Source organism: Sminthopsis crassicaudata, chromosome 4 (genome assembly GCF_048593235.1).
Source record: "Sminthopsis crassicaudata isolate SCR6 chromosome 4, ASM4859323v1, whole genome shotgun sequence".
In the NCBI taxonomy this organism is placed as follows: Eukaryota; Metazoa; Chordata; class Mammalia; order Dasyuromorphia; family Dasyuridae; genus Sminthopsis; species Sminthopsis crassicaudata.
In genome coordinates this window covers 288,478,874-288,498,452 of record NC_133620.1, presented here as the reverse complement: position 1 = coordinate 288,498,452, position 19,579 = coordinate 288,478,874, and the positions used below count along the sequence as shown (strand labels likewise).

Genomic DNA, 19,579 nt, shown 5'->3' with positions numbered 1-19,579 from the left:
ACCCCTTTCTTTTACAGAATAAGAAACTGAGAAATATGAAGTAACTTGACCAAGTTTTCACAGTAGTATGTGGGACTGACTAATATAGAAATGTTATTCACATTGCGCATCTATAACAAATTGTTTACTGTCTTAGAGAGAGGGAAGGTTTTGAAAGAGGGAAGGAGAAAATATACAAGTCAAAATTTATTTAAGAAACAAATGTTAAACAGCAAGATTGTGTGAGAATCAACTATGACAGATTTGGTTCTTCTCAGCAGCTCAGGGAGCTAAGGCAATCCCATCCAGATGGAATTGAATGGAAAATACCATTGGCATCCAGAGAGAATTATGAGGGATTGAATATAAATCAACACATACTATGTTCACTTTTTTTCTAGTAGTTTTTCACTTTTGTTCTGATTTTTCTCTTAACATGATTCATTAGAAAATATGTAAAAAATTAATGTACACACATGACCACCTAAAATATTATTTTACATGTAGTTGGGGAAATAAAAATAAAAACTGAAAAAATTTTAACATTTAATTGGAAAAATAATATTTAAAAAAACAAATAGTCCATAGTAGAGACAAAATGCAAACCTAAGAATCTGAACTGGTCCAATGCTGACTTACTGTGCCACTTTAACCAAATCACTTCCCTTCTCCAGACCTGTTTTCCTCCCTGAAAGAAGACAGGGTTGATGTCTTTAAGGTCTAGATTGCCCCTTTTCCATTGCTGAGGTCTGCTCATGCCCTTCTCCTCGATCTCTTCCTTTCCTTCAGTCTCCTCTGTTCCCAATATGACTCTTCCCACCCCACTCCCACTACTCACCTTTCTCCTTATTGAGCCATCGGATGAAGCGGCCGTAGCTGTGAGGTTTGAGTAGTAGCTCTTTGAGGAACTGCCAAAGATGGATAGGCTGGCCAGAGCAGGAGGAGTCCACTTCACTGTCATTCCAAGGCTCCTCACTCCCTACAGCTTTGAGAGGGGAGGAGAGATGCAGCTGAGTCTTAGAGGACCCCCTGCTTGCTGTGATTCATCTGCCCTCTCCATCCCCTTATGCCCTGAACCAGGCTCCCAAAGGGCTCACCACAAACATGCAGAGCTCCAGAGGCTTTTTCTTTCATCCAGGTGGCTGTAGCAGAAGGAAGGGCTTCATGAGAATCACAGAGACACCAGCCTGAGTGTCAGGGAAGAGGAAAGCAGGGACCTTAGCATCCCAGACCTAGAGCTGGAAGGGACCTCAGATCTAGACCATCAATCAAGTCCAACCCTCCCACTTTACATATGAGGAAACTGAGGCTGGGAAAGGAGATCAAACAGTTCATCAGCATTGCAGGTGAGATTGGAACCCAGGCTTCTGACTCAACACCAATCTTCTTTCTCCTGAACCACGTTGCTTCCCCACCACCCCAAATCAGAGTGACCTGTAGGACTCAAAGGGAGTGGGTCAGCTGTGAGGAAAGATAACCTAATTAGAAAGGAATGATGTCTAAAAAGAACAAGGAAATAAGGCGCATGGTGTCCTGTTTGGGTAAAAATATTGGTGCATTGAGATTATCCGGAGGAGGGTGACTCAGAATGATTTCAGGGACCAAGAATCAGAAGTAATAAAAGATTGGAGTTGCTGCTGAGGATGGGAACAGGACCACAGATAGAGCTGGAGCAGAGAATCATAGATTTAGAGCTGGAAGGGATTTTATAAACTACTGAGTCTAACTAACCCCTCTCTCCCATTTTAAATATTAGGAAACTGAGGCATGAAGAAGTTAAATGACTTGCCTAGCATCACACAGCTATTTTATAGCAAGTTAAATGTCCTATCCATGACATCAGGGGATGGAGATAAAGCAGGAGATGGCTTGAGGGCCAAGATTAATACAATTGTGCCTTCCAGTGCAATCCCAATGAACTTTGAATAGAAAATGTCATCTGCATCCAGAAAAAGAGCTATGGAGACTGAATGTAAATCAACACATGTCATGTTCATTTATTTTTTGTTTTTTTTTCTTCTCCCATGGTTTTCCCCATGACTTTTCTCTCCCAACAAAATTCACAAAACAATGTGGATTAAAATAAATGATAAAAAATAAAAGACTTCTGCCTGAACTAGGATTTAGGGTAAAGATATCTGTTTTCCCTAGAAGAGAATAAATGACTTCCCACCTAAAATCCAGATGCTTCTTCTCTGTATATTCTGTTACAGGATAAGGGTCATCATAGGGTGGGATGCCACAGTGAGCAGCAATGGCCAGGAGCAGCAGGAGAACAGAATCCAGATCCCTCACCCCTTGGGCTTGTACAGCCCCATTGCCCCTTAGCCCATGCCTACCTGATTTCCAGATATCCAAGTGGGCATGCAGAATATCTCCACAGAGGGGTGAGCGCTGCCGGAACTGCTCTTCAGACATGGCACATAGCTCCTTGCCCCCCAGTTCTTGGAAGGCTTTGCCCACTGGAGGCAGCCGATACTGGTGCTCTGTCCAAAGCAGCCACTTCTGCACATTCCCGGGACTCCAGTCACTGGGGTCTGTGAGGGGGAAAGCTCAGCTCTCAGTTCCTGAGACTACAATCTTTATGGGGGAAGAAGGCCTTCTGGGGAGGGGAAGGAGGTTTCGCACTCCTTCCCCTCCCCCACCCCACCCTGTACACTTTCCCTTTTTCTTTTTCACAGGACTTGTGTCCATCCGGCTCTGCATAACCCCACTCAGGGTTTTCTTGCCATATCTTTCTCCAGCTTATTTTAAAACTGAAGCAAAGTGAAGTGATTTGTCCAGGCTAATAAGTATCTGAGGTCAGATTTGAATTCAGGAAGAGAAGTCTGTCTTCTTGACTTCAAGGCCAGCACGCTATCTCCTACACCCCTAATTGCCCCAGGACACAGGACCAGAGCCTTATCTCCCAAACCAGGCCAGGTAGGCAGTTTTAATCTCCCTGGTATCTCCTTCAATGCCTAGCACAGGACTGGGCGTGTCACAAATGAACAATGGAGGAGATTCTTGAACAATTTCTGAGACCCCTTCCAATCCTGTGCAGTATTTGTTGACACTAATGTCATGATTTGAAGGATCCCTTCAAAGAAAGCTTCCTTGCTCCCAACAAAAATACCCCCCCTCACACACATACACAAACTGCCAGAGCTCATGAATTCTTTTAGGTCTTGAAGATTTCTTGCATCTTTGAAAATGTCCTGTTAAAGGTTAAGATTTCTTAAGAATAAATGTAAAATCTTATACTTGAATTCAAAAAGTCAATTTCACAAGTATGAAATGGCTATATAGTAGTAATTCATGGGGGAAGGGCAGGGGAAAGATCTGAGAGGTTTTTGGTTTTGTTTTAGAAAATCCAATTATAAGTCATGGCATATGGCATTCAGAAGTTACTTGAACCTTAGACTTAACTAAGAAATCCTGTTTAGAACAATTCTGGAGTATTAAAACAACTTCTAGATACCTCTTTAATATGGACTAGGTGGAGAATATACGTGGCCGCCTGGACAGACCTTGAGACTTTACAATGAGATGGGATTGGAACTGTGATGTCATTGATACTGTGAAGACACTTTTCCCACCTTCTTTGAAACTTATAGATAAAGAAACTTGTCCAGAGTCCTATATCCACTATTATTATATTATTATGTAATACACATACATTGTTATGTAACAGATGCTAGTTGGCCGGACTCTGAGGGCCAATTCTTTGCTGGGCCACGCTGTCCCTGGATGCTATTTGAAAACTTGTGAAAGGCTTAGTAGTGCATTGCTAAATAGACCTGCTAAATCTCAGTTTTGGATGACTCCCACTTGCCCTCCCTAAGGCTTTTGCTCCTGCACATTTGTGTTTAATGTGGGTGGAGAAAATCTTGCTCTAACTGGGTCTACTACAAATTTATGAAACAACTGCCACTGAGCCCTCACTTCTAGTAGGCAATTCTTCTGTAATTCCTTATTACTTCAGTGTCCCATTCTCCACAGCAGCTCTTACAAACCTTTTCATCTCTCCTCAAAACTTCCCACAGCTTCCCTTCCTGCTTTCTCAGTTGGGAACCTTGTTATATGTCACAGAAAAAAACCCGAGGTACATTTACCATGACCTTCTTCTCTTATCGCATTTCTCACATGCCTTCTGACACAAACTTGTCCATCGCTCTCTTACACAAAAAGATGATCTTATTTAAAAAAAAAAAAGTTGCCTGAAAAATAGACCTCATTTTTATCCTCTTCTTCAACAGATTGCCCCCTCGTCATCTCTATTCATTTCAATCTTTTCCAGTCTACTGGCTTCTTCCCTACAACCTGCAAACATGCCCATGTCTCCCCACTCCCCAAAGTCTTTATCTGACTCTTCCATCCCCTCCATCGTCTTATGCCTTCTGCTCTTGTGATCGGCCCCTTGAAAAGGCCAAGCGTGGTAGATGCCTCTACTTCATCTCTTCTTACTCACTTCTTAACTTATTATTGACCTGAAACTACTCTCTCCAAAGTCTGCAGGGATCTTTTCTCAGTGTTTATTCTTCTGGATCTCTGCGGACCTTTAACACGATTGACCACTTTCTTCCTGTTCTCTTCTCATGCCATCCTCTCCTGGTTCTGATTGCTTCTTCTCCATCTTCTTTGCTGGATCTTCTTCCAGACCACAGCCTTCAACTGCAGGTGTCCCTCAGAGTTCTTTCTTGAGCTCTTTTCTTCCTATTTACTCTTTCACTTGATGAATTCATCAGTTCCCATGGATTTAATTAATGCCTCTATGCTGATGATTCTCAAATCTATGTATCTTGTTCTAACTTTTTTACTGTCTTCCAATTTTGCATTTCCAATTGCCTTTTAGACATTTCAAAATGAGATGGTCAATAGACATCTTAAATTCATCGTATTCAAAATGGAACTCAACGTTTTCCCCCCTTCCTAACTTCTCTGTTACTACTGAGGGTAACATCCTCCCAATCCTTCAGGCTAGATGAAACCAAGGGGTCCTCCTATCTCCTAGGCTCATTTTACCTTGGCAACATTTCTCAAATCCATATTCCCATCTCTCCTGTGATATTGTCACCAGGGACCCTCATTACCTCACATCTGGACTATTGCATTAGCCTGATAGTCTGTCTGTGTCAAATCTTTCCCTATTCCAATCCATACTCCATTTAGATTTTCCTAAATCTCAGGTTCAACAATGTTACCCTCTTACTCAATAAACTCCAGTAGCTCCCTCTCACCTCCAGATCAAATAAAATTTTGTCTGGCATTCAAAGCCCTTCCTACCCTTCCAGTCTTACCAGATGAGTCTGATTTAGTGACTCTGGTCTTTGTTATTGCTTAAACAAATTATGCCATCTGGATATCTCTGAACAGTTTTTTTGGGCTATCTGGATGTCACTTATGCCTCCTCATCTCTGCTTCCTTCAAGTCCCAGCTAAAATCTCATCTTCCACAGGGAACCTTTCCCAATTATTCTTAATTAGTTATGGTTTGTGAAGGTAATGGAATATTTTGTTCTATAAGAAAGGATGAGCAGGCTGATTTCAGAAAAGCCTGAAAAGACTTACATGAACTGATGCTGAGTGAAGTGAGCAGAACCAAGAGAACATTGTACACAGCAAGGAGATTATGTGATGATCAATGATGATGGATTTGAATCTTTTCAGCAATTGAGGTGATTTAAGGCAATTCCAATAGATGTGATGGAAAGTGCCATCTGCGTCCAGAGAGAGAACTACAGAGACTGAATATGGATCAAAGCATAGTGTTTTCATCTTATTGTTGTTTGTTTGCTTAGTTTTTTTTTTCCTTTTTCCTTTTTACTCCTTTTGATTTGATTTTTCTTATGCAGGATGATGAATATAGAAATATATTTAGAAGACTTGCACTTTTAACTTACATTGGATTGCTTGCTGTCTTGGGGAGGGGAAAGGAGGGGTAGAGAGGGAGAAAAATTTGGAACACAAGGTTTTGCAAAGATGAACGTTGAAAACTATTTTTGCATGTATTTGGAAAAATTAAATGCTAGAATAAGAAAAAAAAAAAGGAAATACTTGTCTATCCCAAGATGGTTGATTTGATCTCCAAAAAACATTTTTATTAGATGAAACAATGTAATAGGAGGAAATACAAAACTGTTACCAATTGACAGGAGCCCAAATGTTTTCTATAGGCTTTCATTATTTTTCAGTGGAGTTTGGTTATAATGCATTAACAATATCAACTCTGTAGGTGGGAGCAGGGTATGCTTGTACAGGACTGACTTAAGGAAAGGAACATTTATTAAGGACCAGGCACTGTGCTAAACACTTTACAAATAGCTCATTTAATTCTTGTCACAACTTTGGGAGGTGGGTTGCTGTTATCATTCCCATATTATTTGTGAGAAAACTGAAGCAGGATTTAGTGAATTATCCAGGATCACATAGTTAGTAAGTGTTTGAGTTCATATCTGAACTCAGATTTTACTGACTTGGGGCCCAGTTATTTATTTAGAGGGATCATCAGTTCAGGATAAGAAATGAAATAGAACTATTATTATGTTATATTATATATAATATATAACAACATTATATATATTATTAGGTTATATCTAAGGAGAAGACACATTGAGATTTTCATCCAAGGAAACCTGGTGAAGACCAAGTGGCAGATGGGACAGATGCTGGCTATGCATCAGGGAAGCTATTTGGCCACTTCCTGAGTAGCCCTTCTTTAGGCCTCAATTTCCTCCTCATCTGTAAAAGGATGGGTGGAGGGGACAATTTCAAAGGTCACTTTTCAGCTCCAATATTCCATGGTTCTATGATAATATAATCACGAATTGGACTTGATGTCTAGATTTGGATTATTTTAAGCTAAACTGTAATTCAACAACTCAGTATTTCGAGTCTTTTCCTTTCTTTATTTCCCTTACATAAAATCCAACCTTTGTTGGTAGAAGCATTAAGGAGAGTTCTACGCTCTAGCCAAGAGAATCTGGAAGAATTGATGAATCCTACTGGATTCACCCTAGTTCAATATGGGGACTGTGATTGTGAGATCACAGAATGTTAGAACTGAAAGGAGACTTAGAAATCATTTAATCCAACCAACCCTTCCATTTTACAAATGAGGAAACTGTGGGCCCTTGGCCCTCCAAGTAACAGAGCCAAGATTTGAACCTTCCAGCTCCAAGGCCAACACCTTTTCTGCTTCATTCATAATATCCAGCAGCTTTAAAATACCAAGAAGTAAATGTCAGGACAGCATGAAGGAAGCCAATCAAAGTTGGGAGCAGCTAGGTGATACAGTGGATAGCCTCAGTTTCCTCATCTGTAAAATGAATTGGAGAAGAAAATGACAAACCATTCTCCTACCTTTGCCAAGAAAACCCCAAATGGAATCACAAAGAGCCAGACATGACTAAAAATGATCAACAAAGAAAACCAATGGGTTTGGCGTGGGATCTTAAGTGGAATAGAACCCAGCTGGTCTCCTTTTGTTCCAGGGGGTCTTTTCTAAGACCTAAGGAGAGAGTGCAGTGTGTTATCCTAATGGATGTGGATATGACCTGGGACCACACCAATAATAATAGCTAACTTTCACATAGTGTCTACTAGGTGTCAGGTGCTTTATTTTGATTTGATTCTCACAACAACCCTGGAAGACAGGTTTTAGAGATGAGATTTTAGAGATGAGTAAACTGAGGGTCACAAGGCTAGCAAGTGAGGTCAAACTTGAACTAGAGTGGGTGCTCCTGAGTCTAGCTCAAGCATTCCATCCATCTAGTTCAAGCACTCTATACTATATGAACTCTTAATTCTTTGATCTAGAAGAGAAAGGGGGAGTAGCTAAGATCATGTGCCTGAGAGCCACAGCTTAAATTTTGGTTTCCTATAGAAATATTGGTGCTGTAGAAATAATACTGAATCTGGGGTGAAGAGATCTGGATTTGAATCTTGTCTCTGCTGCTCTAAATATGTGTGTAGCTTGAGGCTGACCACTTAACTTCTGCCTCAATTTCTTCCTTTGTAAGGAGAAAGGTTAGATAGGATGTTCTCACCTTGCCTGGAGCATTCTACAGTTTCCGCTATAATTGCTTAAAAGGGCAGGTAGGGGATGTGAAGGGCCTGAAAAATAAACAATACATGTCACAGCTGTGCTTGAGCTAGCCTAGTTTCTGGTCCGGTCCCACTCTCCCCTCCTTCAGTCTCTTCACTCAAAGTTGACACCATGAGAATGAGAAATAGGGCTCAAGCCTGGCTGTGAGCCAGCGATGTTGAGGCATCTTCTCAGAAGGCTCTTTTTCTCCACTGGCTGCAAGGTTTCTGATTCTCCTTTGGTGTTTTTGGGGAGGGACTGCCTTGGGTACAGATAGCTTTCAGCAGGATATACTGAATTACTCCAAACCGAGTCGTCGGCAGGTGGAAGGGCTGCTTGAGGAGGTGGGGCATTCCCCTCTCCTGGGTTCATCTCACAGAGCCTAGAGGAGCCAAGGATATGCCAGAAAGGAACAGGTTGGACTAGATCAAAATCGACTTCCCTTCCAACTCTGAGGTTCTGTGAGATGCCCAGCCAGCCTGGCAACAGAGGGCCTTTCTGGGCTTCTTTCCCCTCCTCTTCTCCCCTGCCCTCCCCCATTCTAGACACCCAGTTTGGCTGGCAAGGCCAGTGGGCAATGGGGGCAGGAACAGCAGGCACACAATGAGGAACTCCTAATAAACACCCTGACAACCCCAAGGGCCCGGTGCCCAGGGTCCGATGACCTGCCTCATTTAATCAGACCATTTTCTTGCCCGTGTCAAAGCAATTTGTTCCTGTCTCCATTGTTCAGGGAACAGTGGCACCTCCCTGGGAACACCTGGGGTAAGGAGCAGGAGGAGAAGAATCCAAGGACTTCCCAACTGACTGGGATTTGAGGGACCAAATTGGGGGGGGGGACCTTAAGGGGGAAAAAGAGGATATAACTGAGGTCTGGGGTGGGGGAGGGAGAAGAGAATTCAGCTGCTTGTCTCCAGGGATAGGAGAGTTTTGGGGGCCTCCCTCCACCCTCAACTACTAGAGACCTCCCTGGAGAATGGAGGAAATAAGGGAGGAGCAGAGGCCCATATGCAGATGGTCCAGAGCCTAGTGGGGGCTGCTTTGTTCCCAGGGCAGGGAGGGGCTGAGGCACAGTGGTTAGGGACATTACTAGTGCAGATGGGAACTTTAGATAAGAACAGGTCAGGGGGCCCAAGGCTCAGGGACTCCTAGTCTTTTTTATAGCATTATTGTGTAACACTGAGCCTAATTCATTTCAACCAACATTTATTTAGACCTGTTACATCCTCTCGGGAAAGGCAATATTGGAGAGAGTCCTTGTGGAAAGAGGCCCAGAGTGCAAATCTTACTTTTAACACTTATTAGCTATGTAACACCAGGCAAGTTACCTCACTTCTCAATGAACTCGAAGACAGAAGTACTTCCCTTCCTCTTCCTCCTCCTCTCCCTTCCTCTTCCTCCTCCTCTCCCTTCCCCTTCCCCCTCCTCCCCCTTCCCTCTCCCTCCTCCCCCTTCCTCTCCTCTTCTCCTTCCTTTTCCGTTTCCTTTCCCTCCCTTCAACATGTAAACAAATAGTTAGTATACAAAGTAAAGTTTGAGAGAGGTAAGGATCAGACAGAGAGCATTCATAAAACATAAGGGAGGAGACCTCTCAGAAGCAGGGAGCTCAAAAGGATTCAGAGAGAAGCCAAAACCTACACTGTTGTTCAATCTTTTTTCAGGTATCTCTGACTCTTTGTAACCTCATTAGGCATTTCCTTGGCAAAGATACTGGAGTTGTTTGTCATTTTCTTCTCTAGCTCATTTGACATATGAGTTAAACTGAGGCAAATAGAGCAAAATGACTTGCCCATGGTCACTTAGCTAGTAAGTTCCTGAGACCAGATTTGAACAAGGAAGATGAGTCTTCAGGCCTGGTACGCCATTTACTACAAACCCATTCTAGGTACAGTTTATATAGATTCAGTCTCTACCAATATTATCTCTTTCTATGTTGATGATTCTCAGATTTATTTATCCAGCCCTAATGTCTCCAATGAACTCCAGACATATCTCCAACAGTCTATAAAACGTATCAGATTTGATAGTCCATAGACATCTTAAACTCCACATGTCCAAAATTAAACTCATTCTCTCTCCCCCAAAACCCTCTCTTCTTTCTAACTTTCCTATTACTGTCTTCCCAGTCGTCCATACTCCCAACCTACTCTTGATTCCTCTCCTCTTGAAATTCAATTCTTTACCTGTCTGACCCCTTACTCAATAAACTCCAGTGGTTTCCTATGATTTTCAGGATCAACTATAAAATCCTCATTATTATATATGCTTTCTTGAAATGGAAATTTATTATTACATATTTTGAATCCTCCCTGATGTTCTGTTGAGCACATGACAATTTGGGGGGTTTGTTTTTTAACTTTTCTTTTATTTTTTCTATTTTTCTATTATTTTTCATTTCATTTTAAATAATTTTTTTAAATTGTATAAGAAATATAAAATCTTCTATCTGGCACTCAAATTCTTTCATAAATGGGCTGCCTTCTGCTTTTCTTTTTTTAATTTTTCCCCAGTTACATGTCAAGAAAATTTTTATCATTCATTTTTACAAGGTTTTGAGGGTTTTTTCTCCCTCCTTTTCCTCCCCTCTTCCAAAGATGATAGACTGTTTGATATAATTTATACATATGCTATCTTATAAAAGATAATTTCCATATTAGTCATAGTTGTGAAAGAAGAAAAGGATCAAAAAAGAAAAAAACATGAGAAAGAATAAGACAGTTTTTAAAAAATCTAATTATGGATAGCATTTTCCTTTTTGAGTCCTTTGTACTTGTCTTGGATAGTTGGATTATTGAGAAGAACTAAGCCAATCATAGTTGATTATCACACTCTTTCCAGTTTTCTTACTCGCCACCATCACTTACTCTGACCAAGTGACACCAAACTCTTGGAAAATTGATCTCCTGACTCTGGATATTTTCACTGACTATCTCCATTTCTGGAATTTTTTCCCTCTTTAACTCCACTTCCAGGCTTCTTTCAAATCTCTCCAAGGACCTTCTGCAAGAAGGCTTTCTCTAAACAAAAATGCTTTTCCTAAGAAATCTTTCCAGATTCCTCTTAATGCTGCTTCCTTTCAACTATAAAAAGCATATATATCCTTTGACCAAGCAATACTGCTACTTTTTTTTTTAGGTGGCAGCAGGTGAGCACTGTGTCCTAAAGTCTAGTAGCATGGAACTAATCATGATTTCTAAAAGCCTGTTTTATCAGAGTGCAAATTCAGGTAATTCCTACCAAACTTTAAAGACTTTAAGAGATTTTTTTAAAAAGAAGAAAAAGACCTATATGTACAATATATCTATAGCAGCTACTTTAGTGGTGACAAAGAACTGGAAATTGAGAGGATGTCCATCAATCGAGGAATGGCTAAACAAGTTTTTGTATTTGATAGTGATAGAATATTATTGTGCTAAAAGAAATGATGAGTAGCATGCTCTTAGAAAAACCTAGACAGATTTATATGAATTGGTGCAAAGTGAAAAAGCAGAACCAGAATATGGTAAACAGTAATAGCAATATTTTATGATGATCAACTGTGAATGATTTTACTATTCTCAGCAATACAATGGTACAAGACAATTCCGAAGGACATGATGAAAAAATGTTATACACCTCCAGAGAAAGAATTGATGGAGTCCAAATGCAGATTGAAGCTTACTTTTTTAAACTTTGCTTGGGTTTTTTGGTTTGTATTTTCTTTCACGACATGACTAACATGGAATTATATTTTGCATGACTACACATTATGACATATCAAATTGTTTGCCATCTTCATGAGAGAGAGAAGGAGGAAGAGAATTTAGAGCTCAAAAAATTTTAAAAATAAATGTTAAAAATGTTTTTACATGTAATTGAGGAAAAATAAAATATTAATTTAAAAATTTTTTTAAAGGCTAATGCCTTTACTCTGTTGATTATGCCCTATTTAACCTGTTTAAAGTTTGTTCATGCATAGTTGTTTGCATATTGTCTCCCTCATCAAACTATGTGTTTCTTAAAAAACTAGGACTGTTTTTTGCTTTTCTTCTTATTGTTGGCAATTTAGCAAAGTAGTACATAGCAGGGCATTTATTGACTGACTGACTGATGAAGAAATTGTTTTGTAGATAAGAAGAGAATAAAGAGAGCAGTGTCATATGAGACAAAGAAAGAGAATCTAGAAGGAGGGGAGGGTCAACAGAGTCCAATTTACCTCCCCACCCCACCTCCTTGAGGATTTCAGGATGGTATGTAAATATGATTAGAGTCAGGTCTAGGGTATGATAAAACTCACATTTACAGGGTACTTGAAAGTTTACAAAGAACTGTCTTTCCCAGTCTCCTCAGCATGCTTTCCTCTCTCAAATTATCCTTTATACCACATTCCATTTATCTTATACATATCTACTTACTTACAAGTTGTCTTCCCCATTAAATTATAAACTGAGGATGGGAATTAGGTTTGCTTTTCCTTATATTTCCAGAACTCAATCCAGAGCCTGGCACATAGTAAGCACTTAACAAATATTTTTGATTAATTGATTGATACATTTAACATGCAAATTATGCATGAGTATGCATGAGTAATACATTCCTTACAAAGAAATAAATAACACAATATTAGTATCTTCATTTTGCAGATGTTAAGGCTTTGCCCAAGGACAAACAATTAGTCAGTGACACAACTAAGATTTGAGCCTTTTTTTTTTTCTTTTTTACTTTTAAGTATAATCCACTTTCCACTGAGCCATAAAGGAAACAGGTCTTGAAAGCAGGATGGAAAGGATGCAAAAAGGACATTTTCCCATTCCTTCCTAAACATGCACATATTTTAGCATTAGAAAATCCTATTTTCTATGACTGCATGGCTTTTATTCTATGAAAGGTTAAGACACATGTGTTAATGGAAAAGGTTCAAAGCTATCAATAAAAAGCAATTAGCAGCAGGGAGCAAACTTCAAACCTTGCCCAGGGCATAGAAATAGCTTGTCCCAACTCTGTTTAGGTGTATATGTTGCTCAGCATGTGCTCCAGCAAACTTATGACTATTTCTTTGGGTGACCTTTTCCATAATCAAAGTGGATTGACTGAAGACTGCCAGGAGGACTGGTTTGGGAAGTTGGTGGGAGGAACTAAGAAAGCACCCAGTTTGAGTGGTGAGAAAAATCAGGAGACTGATATAACTGTAGTCTTGGCCAGGAGACATCTTGTTCTCCAAACAAGATGGCTGACCTACCCAAAAGTCAAAACAATTGTGAAATTCCTAGGAAAAAAGTATGGCAGAAGGGGAAAAGAACATGGGATTTGGGTTTGACAAATTCAGTTTTGTTGAACCATATGAACCTGCTTGATACATTATCTGTGTAACAATGAGCAAGTTATTTAACCTCTATTTGCCCCAGTTTTCTCACTGGTACAAATGAATGGTCTGGAGTCAGGAAGTCTTGAGTTCAAAACTAACCTTAGACATTTACTAGCTATGTGACCCTATCACTTAATTTGTGCTTGCTTCTTTTCTTAAATATAAAATAGGGATAATAATAGCAGCTATCTTATGGGGTTGTTATTAGTATCGAATGACATAATATGCATAAAAAGCATTTAGCATGGTGCCTGGAATATATATATGTGTGTGTGTGTGTGTGTGTGTATATAAATGCTAACTTGCTTCCCTTGTCCCAGCTCTAAATTTGAGGTCATGCATTTAATCAACAAGCATTTGTTACATCAGTCAGGAAATTTAGGGCTGGGAATTCAGTGACAAAAATGAAACTGTGCCAGCTCTCCAGAAGCTTACACTCTACTGGAAGAAACAACATGTCTTTGTTGAAAGGAAATGCTAGAGAAGTCAATGAAAAATATTTACGAATACACACTAGCTGTGTGACCCTGGATAAGTCACTTATCCTCTTACCAAGCCTCACCAAAAAAAGTAAAATGCTATTAATAAAAATAAGTAAATAAATAAAATGATCTTTGCATGTATTTTGAAAAAAAAAAAACAAAAGGAAAACATTTACAAAAAAATTACAAAGTAACTTTAGGGGAGGTATTAACAACTAGGGAGGATAGGAAATGTCTTGTCTTAGGGAAAACGTGAACCTTGAAGGAGATGAGGGATGCCAAGAAGGAGAGGTGAGAAGGGATCAAATGCCAGGAAAATCTGGACAAAGGCATAGAGATTGAGGTGGAAGAAGCTGCAGATGAACCAGTTTGACTGGACCATAAAGTACATGAGGAGGGGTAATGTGAGATGAGTTTGGAAAGATAGGTTGGAATGAGATCAATAAAATGTCAGACAGGGGAATGGGCATTTTATCCTGGGGGCAATCGGCAGCCATTGACAATTTTTTTTATTTTTTTTGAGGAGGAGGAGAGGGACATGATTAGGCCTGTACTTTAAAAGGATTATTATTTTGGTAGTTGAGAGCCTGGATTAGAGAAGTAAAGAGACTGGAGGCAAGAAGACCAATTAGAAGGCTGTTACAATAGAACAGACAAGAAGTGATGAGGGCTTGAATTAGGAAGTTGTCTGTAGGGAACAATCTAAGAGATGCTGTTGTTGAGGTGGAATTAGCAACTGATTTTATATGGGAGGTGAGAGGGGGGAAAAGCCAAGATAACTTTGAGACTATAAGTCTGAGTGGCTAGAAACAGTGAAACATTTGTGAAGCACCTACTGTGTGCCAAGCTCTATGCTAACCACTGAGGATATGAAAAGAGGCAGGTGGTTGGTGACAAAAGCTTGAAGCTGAGGAGAGAGATAAGGGTAATAATCATACATACAATGATGAGAGCCCAGTTGAAGATTAAACCCATGTGATTCCTTCTAGAACTATTAGGCAGATGTGGGAAGTTCAAGGCATTGAAAGGGATAAACAGAACTAAGGTGATTGGTTGGGAGGATAGGATAATGCAAATTATAAACTACAAATACTATATATATTATATATAACTTATACTATGCAAATATCATAATGCATATAATAACTTGAATTACTTTAGCTCTCTAAGATTTTCTAAGTGTTTCCTTCAGAGCAACTCATTGAGCAAAACAGTGGATCTGAAACCAAAGACTTCCAAGTTCAAGCCCAGATTTCTAAGCTTTGAGCCTCAGTTTCCTTATCTATATGGGGTAATAAGATTTACACTACCCACTACACAGGAATGTAGTGAATAAATCAGTGTGTAAACCTCAGAGCACTAGATAATTATGAGTTATTGTTATACAGGGTACAGTAGATAGAGCCCCAGGACTGAAGTCTGGAAGACTTGAATTCAAGGCACTTACGGGCCCTGTGACATTGGGCAAATCACCTCACCCTGCTTGCCTCACTTTCCTCATCTTCAAAATGAGCTAAAAAAGGAAATGGTAAAACCACTCCAGGAAAACCCGAAATGAGATCACAATCAGCTACCACTGAAAGACAGAACCATTGCCATTTATGAAAACAAAAATAAGAATGTTAGGAATGGCATTAATAGTATAAGAAGGGTGGGTTTGTTAAACTCAGAGCTTATGTTCTTATTAATGATTAATTAGGATCATCTTAGGCTTTAGTCCCAGGCTTTGTTCTAGTGCCCTACAAAGTTTTGTTTTCATCCCTATCCCTAAGAAAGAAGCACTTAAAAAAAACCAACACCACGGTATCATTCTACACTAAGTGGGGAAAAGTCCAGGGAAGGTAATGGACAGAGCAGCATCAAGGGGGTGAGTGCATCCCTTTAATTTAAGGGTGGCCACAATTGGAATGAGAGCCTCTAGCTGGGAGCAAGTCTGGCTCTTCTTGTTTGAACTGTCTTCATTTCTGCGGTAGCTAGCCCAAGGGAATGGCATAAAATGATTGAGACAGAAATGGAGACACAGAGGCATGAAGATATCCAGCCCCGCGTCCACACACAGAAAGCACGTATTCCAACATTTTCTTTCTCCAAATAGACACACGACCCTCTGGAGATTCCAACTTGTCAGCCTGACACATTTCACACTCCCATTTATATAACTACATTAAGGTTTGAGCGTTTTCACAGTCTCTGGAGCTCAAAGGAACCTTAGCATTCTGCCCGTCCAAAACCTTGTTCGAGCTGCCAAAGATCCCGCAGGAACGCAGAACAGCTGGCATGCCTACGCTGACTTGTGGACATGTCAGTCCCCTCTCCCCTCTCCCTTCCCCTCTCACACCCCTCCCCTCCTTCCCCCACCTCCCTCCCCACACCCCCTCCCAGGACAGGTGTTCTTATTCCACTTTACAGGGGGAAGAAAACACAAAGAGGTCCAGCATTGCACAGCTAAGTAAATAACAAAGTGGGAGTTTGAAGCCAGGTTTTCTGACCCTATTACCAGTGTTTTTTCAAGCACAACACACTGCTTAGATAGTATGGAATTGCCAAATTACAGAGCGCAGGAATCTTATCCTGAGATCTCCTTAATCTAACCATAGAGACCAGCACAGCTTCCGGCACTAACTAGCCCAGTCTAAAGTCTCTGGGTATTGCCGCTTTGGGGTGTGGCCACCTAATGCATTAGGAAGGAGGATTGTGTCTGAGTTCCACAGAGGGAATGGACTCAATTCTTGCCCAGCACGGTTTCTTTAAGTTCCTAATGTGTGCCAGGAGTAGAGTTGGAATAGGAGATTCCCCCCAAAAAGTGGTCCCTTCCTGGACCACATGGAGGAGGACATCAGCTATCTCCCATCTGTTCCCTCAAAAAAAAGCAAGAGGGTTTGACTGGACAGTTCCTAAAAGTTTCTTGCAATTCTAACATTCTTGCAGTTCTGACATTCTTTATTTTAACAGCATTCTATATTTTAAGGCACGTTCCAGCTCTGACATTGTGTTCCACACTCTAAGGTCTCTCATAGCTCTGATGACCCTTCCCAAGATTCCATACTCTAAACTCAGACATTTCACATTCTAGGCTCTAAGGTTCCTTTTACCTCTGACTTTGACTTGAGAGCAGGGTGTATATGAGACGCAGATTTTTTTAAAGAGAGAATTTGACAGAGAATGAGGTTTCCTTCCTGGTTACCTATCAGGAGTAAGTATGTATTGGGGGGGGGCAGTAGGTATGAGCAAAGCTTGGTAAGAAATCTCCCTTCCTCCCCCATATTTTCAGCACCCTAAGGCTTATTCTGGCGTCTGAGACTGATAATAGCCCTCCTGGTCTGATATCCAGCACCCAGCCTCCCCAAACCCGTTCATCCCAGTCCCTAACCTGCGGTGATGTTGAGAAGCTTGCAGGCAGTCTCGATGTCTTTTAGCACCTCCCCGACCACCATGGACTGTACTTGTTCCAGTGAATGCTCCTCCAGGGTCAGGTTGCCTGGGGAATAGTCTAGACCAGCCCCCTGGGCCTGGCTGTCGATGATGGGGCACTGCTCTGGCTCCTTGGGGACTTCCTCCGGGCCCTCGTCCGCCGGACCCTTTCCCCCCCAGGTATCCTCTTCAGGGTAGAGCATATCAAAATAGGAGAGGTAGAAGGCCGACAAACCCTGCTCAGGTGTGGCAGGGGGGCTGGGGCTCCAGACTCTCCTCTCAACCCCTGACCCCTTTTCCAAGCTGTTCCGCAGCCCTGTATCAGGCAAGAGGAGGCGGGCTGATGGCGGGGTACTCAGGCCGGGGCTGGCGCTGCCCATGGCTCCACTCAGGTTGACCGAGGTGTCTGTGAAGGATAGGAGAGTAAGGATTTCAGCTTCATCCCCAAAGTCCCGTTCCCTCAGCAGGAGCTGCTAAGCCTGTTAGGGGGATAAGGGCTGGGCAGGTACCCTGTCTGGCTCAGGAAAGGCAGGGGAGGGAGCTCAGCGGCTTCAGGGTCATTGGGCAGTGAGAGGACCCAAACTGGCTGTGGAAGACACAGACAATCCATTGGAAAAGGAAATGCACCATGGCTGAGGAGAGAAAGGATAAAAGGAGGCCGTGTATTCTGGCCAATGTTTCCCAATGTGGAGTCGTGGTCCTGAGACCAAGGCGTGGAGGGGATGGAACTTCACCTTCACCAGAGGATGCTGATTAAAGAAGGGAGAAGTGAATATAGATTTAAAGGTCCTGACCTCAGGAGTCTAGCTAGCAGGGAAAATAACTCTAACAACAACAAAAACAACAGTAATAATGAGTTGACATTTATATATTACTTAATATAAAGGCATCAATTATATTGCTTAAGAAATAAAATAAAAGCAGTTTACAGTTGTGACCTCATTTGATCCTTACAGTAGCCATCATGCAGGCAGTGCAACAATGATTATTCCCATTTGAGAACTGAGGAAGCTGAGATTTAGAAAAATTAAGTAAATTGACAACATCAGCTCTCCTGACACCCTGTGGTTGTCAGATCCTCACTCTTACCCTTTTACAGACATCATGTTACCTGCAAGATCCAGCTCCCCAGAGGAAGGTATAGATTTGAATTCTATTTCTGTCCCTTACTACCTAGTGATCTTGGGCAAGTCACTCTCTGAAAAAACGAAGAGGTTAGACTAGATGACTTCTAAGTTTCCTTCTAGTTTCAAATCCAGGGCTCTAAGATCTCCTATCTCCTCTGGCCTTACTCCTCTTCTACTCACTCAATCAGGAAGCACCATCAAGAAATATCACCATCTGGTACTTTTATCTTCATTTTATAGATGAGGAAACTGAGGCAAACTAAGTTAAGTGCACAGCTAGTAAGTGTCTGAGGCTGGAATTTAATTCAGATTTCCTAGATTCTGGCCTCGGTCCATAGCTACTGCACCATCTGGAAGCATCTGTAGATGAAATCTACAGAAATACTTTTGGAGTCTGTAGACATCATTTCACCAAACAATAGTAACAACAGGCATGTGCCATGAGATTTGCCAAATATAAGATGGAACCTAAGAAGTGGCAAGACTCCAAGAGAGAGACCAAAGGACTCTCAATAGGCAATGTCCCCATGAACTCAACTCCCGCCATATCAACAAAGTATCAGACAAATTTGGCAGAATCATGAGAATTTATAGAATGGAAGATATTAGAATGTAAATTTAGGATCAAGTCATTGCCACCAGAAATTATATACAGTTGAGCCTGAACTTTGTAATCAATGGAGATTGTGCGATAAAATGTAGAAGTGGAGCAACAAATTTCTATAGTCTATAAGTTCATACTTAAATAATATTTTGTAGCATATAATGGGGGATAGAATTATATAGAGACACTCGTGATATTTCATAGGCTGAAAGATAGCAAATCCCATCTTACAAAATTCCTTGTTGTTGTTCAGTCATTTCCATCAGATACAATTCTTCATGATTCCATTTGGGTTTTTATTGGCAAAGATACTGGCCATTTTCTTCTTCACATATTTCTTCAAAATATTCTTAATTTTTATCAATAAATTGTATTGAAGCATTATCACACACAAAAAGAAATATCACCATCTGATTCAAGGTAATTCCAATATATTCATGATGGAAAGTGCCATCCACATTCAGAGATAGAGCTATGAAGATTGAATGTGGAACAAAGCAAAATATTTTTTGTCATGTTGTTGTTATTTGTTTTTCTTTCTTGTGTTTTTTCCCTTTTTGATCTTATT

General features: G+C 40.8%; 1 protein-coding gene across 3 annotated transcripts in view; it reads right to left on the bottom strand.

Moving 5' to 3' along the window:
- SPDEF (SAM pointed domain containing ETS transcription factor) overlaps nt 1-19,579 on the bottom strand; it is a 67,596-nt gene that overhangs the window by 13,063 nt on the left and 34,954 nt on the right. For 2 of the 3 annotated variants that reach the window (XM_074311233.1, XM_074311232.1), the window contains exons 2-5: nt 17,240-17,686; nt 2,319-2,516; nt 1,077-1,166; nt 818-964 (exon numbers count right to left, since the gene is read on the bottom strand). In XM_074311233.1, the coding sequence (XP_074167334.1) occupies nt 818-964; nt 1,077-1,166; nt 2,319-2,516; nt 17,240-17,660 (856 nt within the window). In that variant the 5' untranslated portion in view covers nt 17,661-17,686. The remainder of the gene's footprint in view (nt 1-817; nt 965-1,076; nt 1,167-2,318; nt 2,517-17,239; nt 17,687-19,579) is intronic. The other variant, XM_074311234.1, reaches the window with a different exon arrangement.